General features: G+C 42.5%; 1 protein-coding gene across 2 annotated transcripts in view; it reads right to left on the bottom strand.

Moving 5' to 3' along the window:
- Positions 1 to 18,756, bottom strand: part of cpne5b (copine Vb) — a 172,149-nt gene that overhangs the window by 98,277 nt on the left and 55,116 nt on the right. The window contains exons 5-7 of one of the 2 annotated variants that reach the window (XM_076268230.1): positions 18,609 to 18,648; positions 17,631 to 17,645; positions 16,999 to 17,075 (exon numbers count right to left, since the gene is read on the bottom strand). In XM_076268230.1, coding sequence (XP_076124345.1) covers positions 16,999 to 17,075; positions 17,631 to 17,645; positions 18,609 to 18,648 — 132 coding nt within the window. The remainder of the gene's footprint in view (positions 1 to 16,998; positions 17,076 to 17,630; positions 17,646 to 18,608; positions 18,649 to 18,756) is intronic. The other variant, XM_076268231.1, reaches the window with a different exon arrangement.

The following is an 18,756-nucleotide window of genomic DNA, read 5'->3' as shown; positions in this document are numbered from 1 at the left end:
CACAAAGAGTGAGAGAAAGGGAGAAAAAGTAAAGAGAATGATAGAATGAGAGAGAGAGAGCTAAATAAAGCGCTTGTTAACTGTCAAATGTGAAATAAAACCCTAGACGGGAAGGTGCAGGTGGATGAAACCCAGGTGACTAAAAGCCTGTGTGTGTGTGTGTGTGAGCATGTGAGTGGCACAGCTGAGAATAGAGCCCTTTGTCTCGTCCTTCAGCTCGCGACACGTCTGTCAGCGTGTCAGAGTCTGTCTATTTCAGGAGCTAGAGAATCAGCCACCTTACAGCAGCAATCAATACAGTTAGGGCATCTTCAGAGTAAAGAGCTTCCAGGAAGAGCGCAGCCCAAGACCACATGCAGTATGGGTTAGAGCAGGGGTATCAAACTCATATTAGATAGTGGGCCGGATTTGTTGGAATGAGACCTCGTTGGGGGCCATCATTTTTTTTAAATATTTTTTTTATTGGGGGCCAAGCAGTGAAGCTGCGAAGGCACCCATTGAGTTACTAGCTTTTCCTATTATTACACTTCCGCCATTGGAGTCTATGGCAGCCCAAAGAACGCCTGGCTAAAAAGTGCAGATTTTTTGGCAGAAAGTTTCGGGACACTCCACTGACCATTCACACTCATTTACGGACCACTAAACCCAGCCATCTAGCGCCACCAACAGGTCAAAATCTGGCCGAAAATTGAACTGCTGGGTCTAAAGTTATGAAATTTGGCACACTGATTCAGCACTGTCCCATGATCACTCTCACCAAATTCCAGAACTCTATGCCCAACACTCTAGCGCCACCAATGGGTTGAACCTGGATTGCATTCACGCATGTGACCATTGAACGGTGCGTCCGATTTTCACATATCAGGCACCGTTGGAATCCCTGGACCGACCTAAGTTCAATGACCCCTATTACGTCACTTTCCGCCATATTGGACCTCCACCATATGAGTTAACATAACAAAATTCGATACCATTAGTCACGACACTGTCCCAATCACTCACAGCAATTTTTATGAATATATATTAAACACTCTAGCGCCACCACCAGTTCAATGCTGGACATGCGTTCATGCACGTGATCCTAACAGGAAGTGGGCTAACATCTCGGCTACGCTATAATGTATGAAGTCCAAACTTGGTACAGGGACTTGGTATCTGATTGTGAGGACGCACTAGGATATTGGCATCATTTGGGGGGCGCTGCAATACAGGAAGTGAGCTTGTATCTCAGCAACGCTTTCAGGTACAAAGTCTAAACTTAGTATAAGGACATGTTACCTGATTATGATGACGCCCTAGGAAATTGGCATCATTTGGCCTCTATAGGGGGCGCTGCAATACAGGAAGTGAACTCGTATCTCAGCAACGCTTTGATGTATGAAGTCCAAACTTGGTACAGGGACTTGGTATCTGATTGTGATGACGCAATAGGAAATTGGCATCATTTGGCCTCTATAGGGGGCGCTGCAATACAGGAAGTGAGCTTGTATCTCAGCAACGCTTTGATGTATGAAGTCCAAACTTAATACAGAGACAAAGTAGCTGATTGTGAGGACATGCAAGGAAAGTGGTCTCATTTGGCCTCTAGGGGTGCTGTAATAGACAAATTGAGCTCACGTCTCAGCAACTCTTTGGTGTATGAAAACCAGGGACACGGTAGCTGATTGTGAGAATGCACAAGGACATTGGTGTAATTTGCGCCTCTAGGGGCACTATAACAAAGTAAATGAGCTTAGTTCTCAGCCATTCTTTATCCAATTGCAATCAAACTTGTTGTGAGTGCTTGCTCATGCCATGGCAACTCCATTCCTGCTATAGCGCACTGCTTGGCCCCCACATTGCTGCTTGCAGCTATATTATTATATACTTTTAATTGTTTTTTCTGCTGTTAGTGAATGTGTGTGTGTATTAAGTATAGTATAAGTATAAGTATATATACTTTTTTATCCCGTGAGGGAAATTTGGTCTCTGCATTTAACCCAATCGGTGAATTAGTGAAACACAAACAGCACACAGTGAGGTGAAGCACACACTAATCCCGGCCTGCTACAACGGCGGCGCTCGGGGAGCAGTGAGGGGTTAGGTGCCTTGCTCAAGGGCACTTCAGCCGCGGCCCACTGGTCGGGGCTCGAACCGGCAACCCTCCGGTTACAAGTCCAGAGTGCCAGTGGGCCACGGCTGCCCTCATGTGTATGTCTGTGACCTTGAATTTCCCCTAGGGATCAATAAAGTATCTATCTATCTATCTATCTATCTGTCATGGTCATTATCATTTTTCTGCATGAGTATCAGAGTGTTATTTGATGATATCTCTTATGAACAAACAAGTACATGTACAAATAATGTACTGCTGTCATATACTGCTCTCTCTCTTGAAATGCCCTACTTCCATGTTAGTTTTTCCGCTTCTTCCCTCCTGAGGATGGTTTGTAGTGTTATGTTTAATCAATGTATCATATCATAGAGATATTGCTTATTACACATTGTAAGACAACTGGATGTGAATATCTTTTTTTTTAATTTTCCCTTCCTACCTAAAAACATCTGGGGAAACCTGCTGGCGGGCTTGATCTGGCCCCCGGGCCTTATATTTGACACTACTTTCAGCCCAAGGACCACAAGCAGTATGGGTTAAAGTCTTTCAGCCCAAGACCACATGCAGTATGGGTTAGAGGCTTTTAGCCCAAGACCACATGCAGTATGGGTTAGAGGCTTTCAGCCCAAGATCACATGCAGTATGGGTTAGAGACTTTCAGCCCAAGACCACATGCAGTATGGGTTAGAGTCTTTCAGCCCAAGACCACATGCAGTATGGGTTAGTCTTTCAGCCCAAGACCACATGCAGTATGGGTTAGAGTCTTTCAGACATGAGAGACAAATGAGAGGCAAGTCTTTGAAGTGCGTCATATGGGTCATACCAGAAGTGTGATTCTGAAAGTGCCCATTCCATCATACTGTCTATATTTATTTTTATAATTTATATTAAATAATCGATTGCAGGGTTGGGTAGTAACGGATAACATGTAATCTGGATTACGTAATCAGATTACAAAAATCAAGTAACTATAATCAGCCCAGATTACAATAATCAGATTACAGTTACATTGTTGGGGATTACCTGATTACATTTTATCATGCAAACAATGCAACTTTTTTATGATAGCCTAGCTATCTTTTAATTTGACAAGCTTCGGGCTTGCCGGTTCGATCCCCGAACAGTAGAAAAAATGTGGGCAGGGGAAGTTGAGCACTGCTCTCCCATGCCCACATCCACGGCTTAAGTGCCCTTGAGTAAGGCACCTAACCCCTCACTGATCCCCGAGCGCCACTGTAGCAGACAGCTCACTGCTCCGGGTTGGTGTGTGCTTCACCTCACTGTGTGTTCACTGTCTGCTCTGTGTGCTTCACTAATTCACAGATTGGGAGACCAAATTTCCCTCACGGGATCAAAAGAGTATCTATACTTACTTACTTACTTATTTACTATTGGGGTAGATCTCTCGGCACACTGCCTGATCTTTTCCTCCTAATCTTAATGTAGCCTCTTGTTTTAGTGTTACCGTTTACTTTGAGAAAGTCACCTGGTCCCCCTGGTTGAAAAACATCCCAAAGGAATAATTTTCTCACCCCCACAATTGAAATGGACATGGTGTCATTCAATCTCAGGCCATGTCCCTGGGTCAAAAAAATCCAGCGAAAGCTAAATTTATTGTCCAGGTGTGCCCTTATAAAGGATAAGCTGAATTGTGCATGTTTGGAGAATAGTAATCCATGATCTCATCCATGATGACTAAGTGATCAATTTTGGGATGGGGTGAAAATTTCCACCACCAAAACACCACCCCCAAAGTGGAGAATAGCTATAGAAATGTATTAGTTTTGGGTGTTTTTCAGACAATGGGACCTGGTGACCTCAAAGTAAATGGTAACACTAAAACAAGGGGCTACATTAAGATTTTTGGAGGAAAAGATCAGTTAATTCACACAGGAATGCTTTACTCAGAGCAAAGAGATTTCTTAGATGTAATGAAATAATAAAGAGAAAAATAGAATGAGAATTCTTTAATCAATTCAGTGGTGGTGTCTTTTACTTAAGGGACATATTGAAGTAATCTAAAAGTAATCCTAAAGTAATCAGATTACGTTACATATTTTTGGTAATCCAACTGATTACAAAAATTGCCATGTAATTTGTAGTCAGTAATGGATTACATTTCAAAGTAATCTGACCCAACCCTGTCGATTGCACAGCATGTGATCTGCCAGAGTCAGCTGGCAGGAGAAAAGACAACCGGACACACCAGCTGACGTGAATCACATGGATATTGCGGAATTTTGTTTACGGTCTGTGGGAGTATTGAGCATGAGTCTCGAACTGACCCACCAGAGTGTGTGCTCATGATCTTACTTATGGTATTACTGTAAATTAGCAAACACATTTTGCTTAGTTATTTAGTACATTTTAGTTATATTACACTTTGCACTTTGCCTGCCATTTAAATTTGGGTCCAGAATCTACATGGGCTCAATACACAAGTGACGCACACAGTAGCAGCACAGAGTTGAATGAACACGTTACCCACGTATCGTACAACAGATTCTACAGGTGTTCATACACAAGCTGCTCAAAAACCTTGGACTATCTGGACTCCAGGTAAGGTTCAGTAAGACACCTTTTAATCAGTAGCCAGTAGCCAGAAAGCTGAAGCAAGGTTGAATGAAGCCAACACACAAAATAATGTTGGGGGATGAAAATAAATGGTAACACTTTACTTGACGGGTGAGTTCATAACACATTCATAGCAGCTGTAATAAACTGCACATAAAGCATTCATGACTGTTTCATGAGACATGACTCAACATTCATACCAAACCTTTCATTAATGTGGACAGAACGATGAGAGCTTGTCAAAATAAAAGTCCAAAGTCGCAAAGCAGCATTGATGTTATTGGTCCAAACCTCTTACTTGATCATGTCACATCTGAGTCAATGGGCTACTCCAGTGCCAAAAAGACAGAACATGGTCAAGCAAATAATTTTTGTTTCATAAAAATATTTATGATGTAACCTTTGCCGATGATTTCTCATCTTTTGCTACTGGGAGTGTCCAACTGTTCCAGGTTACACAAATACGGGTCAGCTGAATGTAGGCTAGTGGCAAATGGTCAGAAAGGGCTTTAGTTTTTGAGATACCCCTACCGGAGGTAGAACTAAACCCAACAATGTTTTTCCTCATCTCTAAGGTCTCCCATGGATTCTTGGCTAAAAATATTTTACTGCTAAGATTGTTAAATTAACAGATATTGTTATACCAAAACCCTAAAAAGGACTAAAATATAGCCTGTCCGTATTGGAGTTAAGGCATATAAATTAGTGCAGATCAATCACACAAGCTCTGAGAGCTTTGAAACTTGGCATGTTTATAGTCAGGACGTTGCTTTACCTACTAGAAAAGACTAGATGTGAATATCTTGATATATGGAATGAATAGAGACATGTTGTCGTCGTTCTGTCTTCCACATTCATGAAAGGTTTGGTATGAATGTTGAGTCATGTCTCATGAAACAGTCATGAATGCTTTATGTGCAATTTATGACAGCTGCTATGAATGTGCTATGAACTCACCCATCAAGTAAAGTGTTACCAAATAAAGGGTAAGGACTTCAAAAAGAAAGAAAATGAAAAAATTAAGTCATTTTGCACTGCATAGCAACTATATTTCCAAGTGAGATGGCAATAAATCCAAAATGTCACCATCGCGTGGAGCAAGCACTGGAAGATCAGTCAATCACACAAACACACACACACACACACACACAAACACACAGACGAGTGGGAATTGCAGAGTTGCTGAAGAGGCCCCTGTACGGATATTGCCTCAGCTTTTTCTGAGAGTCGTTCAGATGCTTCTTCTGATGAGGCTGCTCCTTCTCTCCTCTCTCATTTCGCAAGGAGCCTCTGGTGGCAAATTCCTCATCATTTCATAATGGTGAAATGTGCGTTAATGCTTGTAGGAGGTTAAATAGGGGGGGAAAGCAAATTGGCAGCCAATAAAAGTTAGCCGTAAGTGCTGTGGAGTACCTGAATGAAATGTCAGTGCCTACCAGCAGAAACGACACAGCAGACTATGTCTCATACGAATAACTAGAAGTAGCTGGGGCGAGAGTGTCTATTTTTGAGTACCCTTCCAGTAGTGGCGTAGAGAACACGCAAGGAGTGTAAGGCTGCTGACATTTCCAGACGGACACACATGCAAATGGACTTAATGACGTGTCTGTAACGACTCGCTGTCAACGAGAAAGCCTTGAGGTGAAGAAAAATGTCTCATTCCGTAACAGCAAAGACCTCATTCAATGGCTGGATTCACCACACAGACTTTTATGGTTAGTTAGTATTAGGAAGCCACTCTAACGCAGTGGTTCTCAAAGTGTGGGGCGGGCCCCACTAGTGGGGCATGGAGACATGTCATGTGGGGCGCGATGAACAGAAGGTAAAGATTTTTTTGTTAATCTTTAATAATGCCTTTCTTTTTTTGACAACATTATAGATTCAAAACAAAAAAGCCACACACAAATATAGGAGTAATAAACAGACCGACATGCAGTGTTGCCACAGTTACCTTGAAAAAGTAATCTGATTATGATTACTCCTTTAAAAAGTAACTTAGTTACTTTACTGATTACTTGATTTTAAAAGTAACTAAGTTAGATTACAAGTTACTTTATTAGTTACTTTCAGAAGCTGCCGACAACACCCCCACCGCCTCAACATAAAAATGATAACCGGTTTTGTCAATACTCACTATACTGGAAGTGCATTTTAACAATGTATAGCAGACATCCCAACCTAACCTACTGTACTTAGATACTGAAATGCAGATGTTTGTTCAATAATGTCTAGTCAGTACACCAAATAAGGAAAGCCTATTGATAGAAATTGTGATAGTAAAATATGTAGATTTTGGTAGTTTGGCCTTTTCATGTAGCCTTGGCAACTAGCCATCTAGTATAGGCCTGAGTAATATGCAAATGAAATTACACTTGTTAAACTCACCTCAACAAGTCTTTTGCAATCATTTAACCTGCGGTGAGCAATGCTAAAGTCACTGTTACAAACAGTGCAGTGTGCAATACTATCATTATGTTTTAATCTTATGAGACAATTGGGTACACTTCTGTGGAGTCTGATGTGAAATGGGTCTTACATGTTCCTGTTTGAGGGGCACTGACTCTGCCATGACGCTCCTGTTCCTAGATACACTAACTGAACTGATTAATTAAGTTCGGGAGAAAAGACATATAAGCCCACCTACACTGAAAACTGATTGGTTGATTTAGCAAAACAGAGCAGGATACTCTCTGTCTGGGATGCGCTTGCAGGCACACACGTACCACTCCTCTCTCTCTCCCTCTCGGTTGTGTGCGCGTTAAACTCAGATGCACACGTGAAGTCCGGTCTGGCTTGCGTGCTTTTGTTCGCTCTAGGTTCCGGGAGATTTTATGTAATTTGCGGGCGTCAGGATATCAATATGTGGGAGACTCCCAAAACTTCGGGAGACTTGGGATGTCTAGCTAGACAGCACTTTGTCGCCAGCACAGAATACAACGTACCTTAATGTTGTCATGTTTAGCTGACACAAACTCAAAATAATGACTGTATAGATAAAACGTGCATCTCTCCTCCCTCCATTGTTGTTTACGTTTGTGTCGCTGCATGGTTTTACACGTGAGTTGTCTTCATGCTGAAAAGGTTGGCATAGCCTACATGACGTTAATCCCCAAGACAAGAAGAAAGCAAAGAATATATCTTTTTACTAAGTAAAATGACAAAAATAGTAACGCACAGTGATTTAGATAAGTAACTTTAATCTGATTACTGGTTTGTAAATAGTAGCGCGTTAGATTAGGCTACTCGTTACCGAAAAAAGTGGTCAAAATAGTCTAAAGTGTTACTAAGTAACGCGTTACTGGCATCACTGCCGACATGTGAATTAAAATAGCATCTGATCCAGCAGACCAAGACAGGAAATGCAGCGTGGAGCGATTTTTTTAACATTACCATATTGCCGAGTTGATGGGGTCAAGTGGGGCTTCCAAATGAAAAGTGGGGAATGACAGAAAAAGTTTGAGAACCACTGTTCTAACTGTCTGTTCCCTAGACTTCATAAACACCTTGAAAATAATGTCGTTCATCACGGATCTTAAAGGATCTTGCTCAAGCTGCCAGATGAACATGCCCCCAGCGTGTAGCACTGTAGCTGCCTGGCAACTCTAGCTGTTGGCTGCAGCAACACAAACTAGATAAAACCAATTTTTTTTTTTTTTTTTTTGGGGGGGGGGGGTTCATACCGAGAGTACTCGGTGACCTTGAGAAACAGAGATTTATGTGAAAAATTGACGGAATTCTCCAGCCGTAAGTACACCACTAGCCATAGCGGAGCAGGCAGAAGATCATTGAGAAATAAACGTGAATTAAAGCGACTGTCTTAGAGCGACAGTGCACAATTTATACATTTGTTAAACAGCATGAAATTAGCAGTGTTTTTAAGCAATTAATATTTTAAAAGAAATACTTTTCATACTAAATTATAGGCTATAAAATATTTATTTTTTTATGTGTGTGTCGTGGGGGGGGGGGGGGGAGGGGGTTGTTGGGCGGCCCGCCAGCCAATTTTCAAAGCCCAATGTGGCCCTTAAGCCAAAAAGTTTGCCCACCCCTGCCTTAGCCACTACACTACCACTGCATCTGCTCAAGCCAGTTACTTAACCTTACTAGCCCACCTCAGTGACCTCATCTTGAGCCGTACACTCGTGCATGTATCAAGTATTCCACGGATCAGGCCCAACATTGGACTCCAGTGTTCCTGGTCCTGTGGGGAAGGGTAATTTATTTATGGAGTTGGCGGCCGACGTGTTTGGAGTTTGGCCAGGCTGAAGAACTCAAAGAGCGACGAGAAGCCGAGATCAGACACCGGAGAGAAAGGAAACACACGGGTCGCCTGCTGAAAGGACAGTTCAAGGACCCGCAGCCTGTGTGAGCATCAAAGCTGCAGAGGGAGGGGGGGGGGGGGGGCAATGACTGTGGTAAAGTAGCCTCGCAGATGTCAGCTTCAAGACCTGTGATTCTCTGATTTATTTGACACCTTTTGACTTTGAAGAATCTAGCTAATCTCTGTACATTGAATCTAGCTCAGGGGTCCCCAACCTTTTATGTACCATGGACCGGTTTGATTCCCATTTTTTTTTCACGGACCGGTGGGGGGTTTGGGGGTTCCATGTTCCGTGTTGTGCATGCATTACTTGAAAAGAACTAGCTCCAGTTATGGATGAACAGTGAAGGTAACAAACTCTTAAAAATGTGAAAAACGTGAACTTGAAGAAGTGAAAATTGAACAACTTGAAGCTACATCTATCAAGTGTGAACATGCTTAACAAAATATGGTAACAAAACATGGGAACTAAACGTGCATTATGAATATAATCAGTGGGAGCCCTGTGCTTGTTTCCCTGCAACAAGAAGGTTCCATCTGGGGGTGATGGAAGACAGTGACACCCTCAGTGTGTTTGAAATGTCCAGTCGATTGCGCAATTTGGTCTTAGTTGCAGTCATTGCCGAAAACCCGGCCTCGCATAGATACGTGGTGGGAAATGGTAGCAACGTTTTCAGCACTTTTACGGCTATCTCGGGATATTCTGCTTTGGTTTTCATCCAAAAACCCGCCAGAGAGGTTTCCTCATAGCCTACACACTCTTAAGACCACCATCATTTGCAATTTCGATCAACTGCTCTTCCTCCTGCGCTGACAAGTTAGGACTATTCGGGATATTGACAAATGGGTTGCGGACCCACTCATTGGTTTGCCGTGGATCTTTGGAGGATAGGAAGTAACGCTTAAACTCATTTGAAAGTGCAACAAGGTGATCGCGCACCAGCTGCGAGAGAAAGGGCCCTGCCTCAATCTTTCCCAAAACCCCCACTACTGTTTGGAACATATCAAATACACTCCGATCCACTCGTCGTACCCACAAATCAAGCTTGGCTTTAAATGCAGCTACTTTATCTGCCAGTTTAAAGACATTCGTCATTCTCCCCTGCAGTGACAGGTTGAGGTCATTAAGCAACCCGAATATGTCACACAGGTAAGCGAGTTTTGACACCCAGCCCTCATCACTAAAATATGCAGCTAACGGTGACTTTTTTCTGTAAGAAATCTCTACAGCGGCTCTCGCAACTCAAACACTCTGGCCAGTGAACTGCAACCAACCAACTTGGATAGCGTACCACGGTGACCCGTTCACCCTCTGTAACAACTGTGCCTCAATATCCTCTGACATATCATCAATTCGCCTATGGACAGTGCTTGCAGAAAGCGGTACCTGAGCTATTTTTTTAGCTGCAGCCTCCCCAAGGAGTTCATTGCACATGCCTTTACCAGGAGGCAGAATTAACTCTTCCCCAATAGTAAAGGGCTTCTTAGATTTAGCAATCCGACTAGCCACTATGAGGCTTTTAGCGCAGCCACGTTCAACGATGTGGTTGCTTTACGCACTAGTTTTTTGTCCTTCTTGCTCGCGTTTCTTACGCTCAAGAACTCAGGGGGTTTGTCTTTAAGTGTAGGATGCTTGGACTCTAGATGTCGAATTAGCTTTGATGGTTTCATTGCTTCGTTTGACAACTTATCGCCAAATACCACACATAAAGGACTTGGTGCATGCGAGTCACCGGTCTCTGCGAAACCATATTTTAAATATGACTCGTCATATTTCGTATTAAATGACCCCTTCTTTTTCTTTGAGGTATCTGGCTCACCATCGTCAGTGGGTATTATTGCGAATGTGACATTATTGCGAATTAAATTGAGTTTATTTAGTTTGCATGCATTTTTTTTAAACTCTTGTCGTAGGCTATGGCCCGGTTAGGAATGCCCCCCGGTGGTTGGGGACTAATCTCTGAATATTGTCTTTTTAGCCCTTTTGGAGACAGCAATGTTGCAACTGTAGTTACAATTTTGTGTTCCAAATATTAAGTGTTTGATGACATCATCAATCCAAGATGGCCGACAAGGATAGCTATGTGCAAAACGCTTCGGGTATATCACAACAAAAAACAACTGTCCCCGTATGTGGACGTCATGCAACAAAGGTATCAGACCGTAAATTTGTTTTTTGTCACCTACAATTTATCTGTTCTATTTGTTCAAATGATTTGAATCAACATATACTGTACTATGATCTAAAAGACATTTAACAAACATCACCATGAATTATTATACAAAATTACCCTTTACGCCATTGAATGACAACTTTACACATACATTCAGAGGCAAATTGCATTTTTTTAAGTATATTTTTTGGGCTTTTTTGCCTTTATTTGGACAGGACAGTGAAGAGTGACAGGAAGTAAGTGGGAGAGAGAGATGGAGTGGGAATCGGAAAATGACCGCAGGTCGGATTCTAACCTGGGTCCCCGTGGGCATTCGGACCAGTACATGGTACGAGCGCTGTAGCCGGCTGCGCCACAGCACCCCCGCAAATTGCATTTTGCCTTTCACACAAGGAATGCTCAAGTGAAGTAAGAATGAGCTAGAATGTATGTTGGGCCTAAATGAGTTGTGTCTGTATCAGCAGTGAATGTTTTCTCACATGTATCCTGCTGCATCTTACTATATACAAATGTCATTGTTTGTTTTAAAATTATGATTTGTGTTGTTTTTATCTAATAATTAAGTATCTTTATAGCATACAATAACATAACAAATACATAAAATAGTTAAATGTCAGGATTGGATAATATCCCATTTTACCCCTTTGTTGCATGGCGTCCACATACATGGACAGTTAGATATAACTTATAAATAAAACAACATTTTGCAAATCTTTTCACTGTATGCCTTACAAAGTACATTCTCCTTTGGACTGAACATTTTATAGGGAATGGACTCTATTGTCCGTATCACTCACAACCCTCCCCTCTCTCTCTCTCTCTCATTCTTTCTTTCTCATTCCTTACCTCCATCTCTCTTTCTCATATCCTCTCTCTCACTCTCTCTTTCTCATCTCCTACCTCTCTGTCTCTCCCCCTCTCTCTCTCTTTCTCATCTCTTCTCTCTCTCTCATCTCCTCTCTCACTCTTTCTCATCTCCTCCCTCTCTCTCTCTCTCTCTCTCTCTCTCTTTCTCATCTCCTCCCTCTCTTTCCCTCCCTCCCTCTCTGCACTCTTTCATCATCAAACCCTCGGCCGCCCCATAATTAGCGTGCACCTTAATTTCCTGGAGATTAAAGGCGGGACAATTAAAAGCGTCCAGACTCTGTGTGTGTGTGTGTGTGTGTGTGTGAAAGGGGGGAGATCATGCAGATATGAGCTGTTGTTGGTTTGCTGAGAAAAACAGAGTACTGGCATAGTCGTATGTAGAAAAAGACATTTCTTACAGCAGTTTAAAGGATAACTGAAGAAGATTCACACAATGATGGAATATGAAAAAGTTGAACCTATGTAAAGTGTACAGAGTTTGTGTGTGTGTGTGTGTGTGTGTGTGTGTGTGTGTGTGTATGCGTGTGTGTGTACATGCATGCGTTGTGCGTATGGAGGTGTGTGTGTGAGGTGGACTTAAAGGCTTGTTTCTACCATGGCTGGAGAGTTGACGTCTCATGAATGGTAAAGCCCAAAGCATTTCCTGAGAATCGATGGCATTTAAGAAGCAAAACAATTCAACTGCATGTTTAAATCTTCAAAACTGTCGCCTCGATGGCTGTGATTATATCTTGTGTTTATTACAATTCAGGATAATTTGAATATCAAATTTCAGAGGATATTAATTTTTCTGACTCATAACAATGAGGAGTGTATGGCTGCAAATGTCATATCTAGGAACAAACAAGACCTGGGGGACTCTCACACACACACACACACACACACACACTCACCTACACACACTCAAACACACACACACTCACACTCACACACTCACGCACACACACACAAACTCTTCTTCAGTTATCCTCTAAACTGCTGTAAGACATTTCTTTATTCATTTTCTACATACGGCCATTACTTTCCATTGTACAAGGATTACGTTTACATTGCACTGTGCTCTACTGTAAGGGAACATTATGTTTACATTACATTACAAAAAAGCTGTTGTCTTTATGAACAATTGTTCGTTCTACCAGTTGGCACAACTTAAAATGTATTATTCTGCCATGTAAGATTGTTTGTTGAGATAACAGTGATGTGATTGCCCCAACTACAAAAACACTGTTGTCTTTACTAACAGTTTTAAGCTCAGTTAATCCATTCCCAGCCATTGGGCCGGCGCTTATATCCAGTTTCCATGGTGCTAAGCGGACGAGAGCCGTAGACTCCCCCATGACGGGACACCAGTCCATCGCAGGTCACTCCCAGTAGAAGCTGGTACCCATTTCCTTCTTCCTCTCTGTTCTCTCTGGTGTTCTCTCTGTTCTCTCTGGTGTTCTCTCTGTTCTCTCTGGTGTTATTTCTGTTCTCTCTGTTCTTCTCTCTGTTCTCTCTGATGTTCTCTCTGTTCTCTCTGATGTTCTCTCTGTTCTTTCTGGTGTTCTCTCTGTTCTCTCTGTTCTCTCTGGTGTTCTCTCTGTTCCCTCTGGTGTTCTCTCTGTTCTCTCTGTTGTTCTCTATGGTGTTCTTTCTGTTCTCTCTGGTGTTCTCTCTGTTCTTTCTGGTGTTCTCTCTGGTGTTCTCTCTGGTGTTCTCTCTGTTCTTTCTGGTGTTCTCTCTGGTGTTCTCTCTGTTCCCTCTGGTGTTCTCTCTGTTCTCTCTGTTGTTCTCTATGGTGTTCTTTCTGTTCTCTCTGGTGTTCTCTCTGTTCTTTCTGGTGTTCTCTCTGGTGTTCTCTCTGGTGTTCTCTCTGTTCTTTCTGGTGTTCTCTCTGGTGTTCTCTCTGGTGTTCTCTCTGTTCTTTCTGGTGTTCACTCCGGTGTTCTCTCTGCTGTTCAGCTCTCTAGTGAAGGCATTTGAGTGATTTCAAACTTTTGAATTCATCTCTAGGGCCAGCTGCTCTGCTGTATGTCTCCATGGTGTCTCGTTTAAAAAGACCACTTTATGAAAAAAATATTTTCCCCCCCAGCCCCTTCCAATCTTCACTGGGGCAGTTCACAAAGATCGGAACACACTAGCTCGCTTCCAATATACATGTATAACTCCTCATATCTCCTCAAGGCAAAGGCAGCTGAAGACCGAAATTACCATTGTGTTCACAATTAATTAATTCATTCCAGAGATTGCTGAAAGGGGAATATGGAGATCTAAGATGTGGGAATTTGTGTGTGTGTGTGTGTGTGTGAGAGAGAGAGAGAGAGAGAGATGGAGAGAGAGAGAGAGAGATGGAGAGAGAGAGAGAGAGAAAGAGAGATGGAGAGAGAGATAGAGAGATACAGTAGAGAGAGAGAGTTCGGCAGCTGGTTCTGGCTCAGTCAATGATTTTAGGAAATGGTTAAGTTAAAAGTGTGTTAAGATAGATAGATAGATAGATCAGAGAGAGAGAGAGAGAGAGAGAGATTGAGGGAGGCAGGGGGTTTGTCAAGAACTATTTTCCACCAAAGGACGATAAAGACTTCTAAATCACATGATCTGCATCATGGCTTTGTTATTTTGTTATCATGTCTATCATTTGGCATTTCTAGGGATAAGAATGTCATTTCAATTCTTGATTTGTATATCAGGTGAGTTTGAACTGTTGCCTTCAGGCAGATGATACAGATCAATTAACGCAAAGACAAATAGACTCAAACACAGTTTTTATCCAATCGCAATAACCACCCTCAATACTGCAAAGAAATAAGGTTCAATATGGAATGTTGTTAAATGGATCTGTGCAATGACAGAAAGTATGCATGTATGTAGATGTATGTTCATACTGTTTTTATGCAATGCCTGGGTGTGTATGTCTGTGTGTTTATGTATGCTGATAATGCTATTTTATATGTTTCTATTCATTCTTTTTTAAATTATATTTTTTTAGACTCATGAATGATGCACTGACAGGAAAGCACTTTAAATGTCGTTGTACCTGTGACCATGACAATAAAGAACTACTCTTTAGGTGTTGAAGGAGGCCCTGTACAGGGATATATATATATATATATGTATATATCTATAGATCTAAATTCTATCATTATTTATAGTAGCATGCCAGTCGTGGATGTAGGAGTATAATAACATTAGTAGTAAGAGTATGATAACAATAGTATTTCCATTAGGATAAAGAGTATATAGTAACACTACAATAGCAGCAGTATTAATTAATTAATTAACAATATCAATGTGCAGCACTAGCAGGTCTGCTGCATATGATGCTCATAAAATAATAATAGAGATTGGGGGCAGCAGAATGTGATCTTCAGCTGAGAGGAAATGTCCAGATGAATTAATTTCTGTCTGAATAGTGAGTGTGCTTATAAAATTGAGAGAATAAGAGTCAAAGAAAAAATCTTCACTGTTTATCTTTTATGATTTCCAGAAAGGGCTGGAATGAGCTGTCAAATAGTGTCTGAGTCTCTGCAGCTTCTCTCTCTTCTGATACTCAGTGGCTAAACCAGGAACCTTTTAGGGGTCCTTTTCCATCAAACAGGAAATTCAACAACTTTGCCACTTCCTTCAGTAAGTGAGTGAAAGTACTGATTCAACCCAGAATTTGACAATAAGAATATGAAACAGGAGAGAGGATTTGTCCCATAAAATGCAGGGAATATAGGACCCGGGGAACATAGGTACACTCCTAATCAATGCTATGCTTCCATGTCACTAGCATAATTGTACAAATGTCAACCACCCAGCTGACAAACCACAGTAAACAAAAGAAAATCTATAACTTTTGCTGCAGGACGGTGTGACTGATGTCTAACTGGGAGCCTCTGCATCCCCTTTCTACCAGGAACACAATCACGGTACCATGTGCAAAGAGCAGCTTTGGCGATGTTTATTGCCCACAGTAGGAAGGCATAGGCTTGTTTGTCTTGCTCATCTTATTTGTCTGCAACAAGTTTGTGGTTGTGCTGAGGAACTCGAGGAACTTGTTCATCAGAAACCCACACCACACAGGGTGAAATTATTTTGCATGCTAAATGACTGCACTGTCACGCGTCGTCTCTGATCTTATGCAAATGACAGTATATGAAAAACATCTATTATTTCTCTATGAGATTGGAAGTAACAGGGAAAGTGTAGGCATTGAGAAGCAGCCTTAATGGTTGCTTCTCTGCGTCCCGGCGCAGTGCGAGATCTCTGGAGGCATGGTTAACGATGTGTCCACACTGACGCATTCGCATCACAGGGGCCTTGGAGAGACACACCAGTAGGAATGACAGATGGGCTGTGACGACGATCATCTATTTATCTCACACACGCTTGCACCTCAAAGCAGCCTACAGTACGGGCGACGTGGGTGTGAAACTCGGGATCCTCCAGAGGGGTTATTACATGGTGTACGCTACAAGTTCGGAAGACAGATGAGTTTGGCACTGAAATAGTTTCCCTCTCCAGCGCAATCAAAATACTCTTATATTACTCAAGAACTCATTCTTCTCTCCACTCAACTCCCCCCAAAACCTGCTTTCCCGACTCTGAACAAAGTATTATGGGAAATGTAGTCAATGTTGACAATGAACAATGTTTCAGAACAGACCCATTTTAAGGTCTGACGTGTGCTTCTGAAATGCTATGTTAAATCCTTTTTAGATGGGCTGCAACAAGGATCATTTATTTCACAAATGCAACCCAAAAAAACCTACAGCCATAACCAACATAGCCAGATCATAGCCATATCAGAGCCAGATCATAGCCATATCAGAGCCAGATCATAGCTATATCAGAGCCAGATTATAGCCAGATCAGACCGGGCTGAGAATGAAAGCTGTGGTCTGTGGTGTGGCCATCTGTCGGCTGGTCACTTGGGTGATGGGGAGGACACTGCTGTGGGACCGAGACACTGCTGTGGGAAAGAGCTGAAAGTGAAACTGACTTACCCAAGTGGCTTCTCCAAACGACTGGCCGGCGACCCGACAATCTCCCCCAGGGTGCAGAACATCTGCCCCAGAAAGTCCTGAGAGAGAGAGGGAGAGGGAACAGGTGGAGAGGGAGGATAGAGAGAAACAGAGTGACAGAGCGAGAGGAGAAGGAAATGAGGGAGGATGAGAGGGGATGGTAGTGGAGAGAGAGGGGAAGGTAGTGGAGAGAGAGATGTGTATAGAGAGGGAGAAAACGAGAGAGAGAAGAGGGTAGGGGTGCAGACATTTGGGAGAGATACTCAGAAACGTCATAGGCTTGTGTTTAGACTGAAGTAGAGTAAGAGAAAGATAGAGAGAGAGCAAGAGAGTGAGAGAGAGAGAGAGAGAGTGAAACAGAGAGAGAGAAAGAGTGAGACAGAGAGAGAGACAGAAAGTGAGAGAGAGAGAAAGAGAGAGAAAGAGAGAGAGAAAGACAAAGGGAGAGTGAGACAGAGAGAGAGAGAGTGAAACAGAGAGAGAGAAAGAGTGAGACAGAGAGAGAGACAGAAAGTGAGAGAGAGAGAGCAAGTGAGAGAAAGGGAGAGTGAGACAGAGAGAGAGAGAAAGAGTGAGACAGAGAGAGAGAGAGACGAGGAGAGGCGGGCACGTACGTTGCAATCGGAGGGCTTCCACAGAGTTAGTGCAGGCAGCAGTGATAAACAACAGCAACACAAACAAACAAACAAAAAACACAAACATGTGACACAACACATCAGGAAAGAGCCAAACGCTGGCCGAAGAGAGAGACAGAGAGATAGGCGTGAGTCTGACACACACCCACACACACACACACACACCAGCACAGAGTTAAAACACTTGGCCTCAGAAGAAAAGAGACAGACGAGGTGACTCTACTACACACCACACAACATGGAAATGACAGAAAACAAATACCATAATACAAACTAAACACATGCTAAGATTATGCAAATCATGTTTGTTTGCATCCAAATATATCAAATAATCCTTCGTACAGATTATTTAGCATGATGTTCATCCTTCAAATGCTTTTTGTTTCCACTAGTGAACATTTTAAACAAATTAAGTACCATTTTCGAATGTGGTACCACTGGATTCAAAAGAATTAGAAATTACTGTTGTATGATTATAATCAATACTTCTTTGAATTATAGAATTGCAACATTAACTTCTGTGGATTCAAAAAGCTCGGGCCTTAAAATGGTACTATTCTACATGAGGTCACAGCTGAAACACTTACATGGACTCCCTTTCAATAGAGGTGCCTGAGGCATGAGATGGGGGGGGTCAGACACAGAGTTTTCTCAAGGACGGCGCGGCGCTCAGGTCACACAGGTTACTCTTCACCTCCAATCAAGCAGCCGAGCGTCTCTGTCACTAGCTAATCACTCAGCGAGCGCACCTATTCATAATCATCCATTGAATAGGGTCATGACACGCAGACGACGGGCATATTTGGAGCTCTGCTCGTTGGGCTTCACCATGATTTGCATGACCCTGTTTCCCCCCCATAGACGTGTCTCATGCAGTGAGCTCCATCACACAGCCCACACACACACACACACACACACACACGTATCTCCTCACAGGTAGCGTGCTGTTGCACTCACGTGTTTGGACAGGTCAGGGCTTTTAGAGTCCACATCATACCTGGGAGACAACACACACACACACACACATGCACGCACACACACACACATATATACGCACACATGCACGCACGCACGCGCACACACGCGCACACACACACACACACAC

The sequence above is a fragment of the Alosa pseudoharengus genome, unplaced genomic scaffold, assembly GCF_046254945.1.
Source record: "Alosa pseudoharengus isolate Yale_2024_CS ecotype anadromous, Long Island Sound unplaced genomic scaffold, YU_APseudo_1.1 YU_APseudo_1.1_scf_5, whole genome shotgun sequence".
NCBI classification, from domain to species: domain Eukaryota; kingdom Metazoa; phylum Chordata; class Actinopteri; order Clupeiformes; family Clupeidae; genus Alosa; species Alosa pseudoharengus.
Note: the sequence above shows the minus strand (reverse complement) of the source record. Positions and strands in the feature narration are given on the sequence as shown.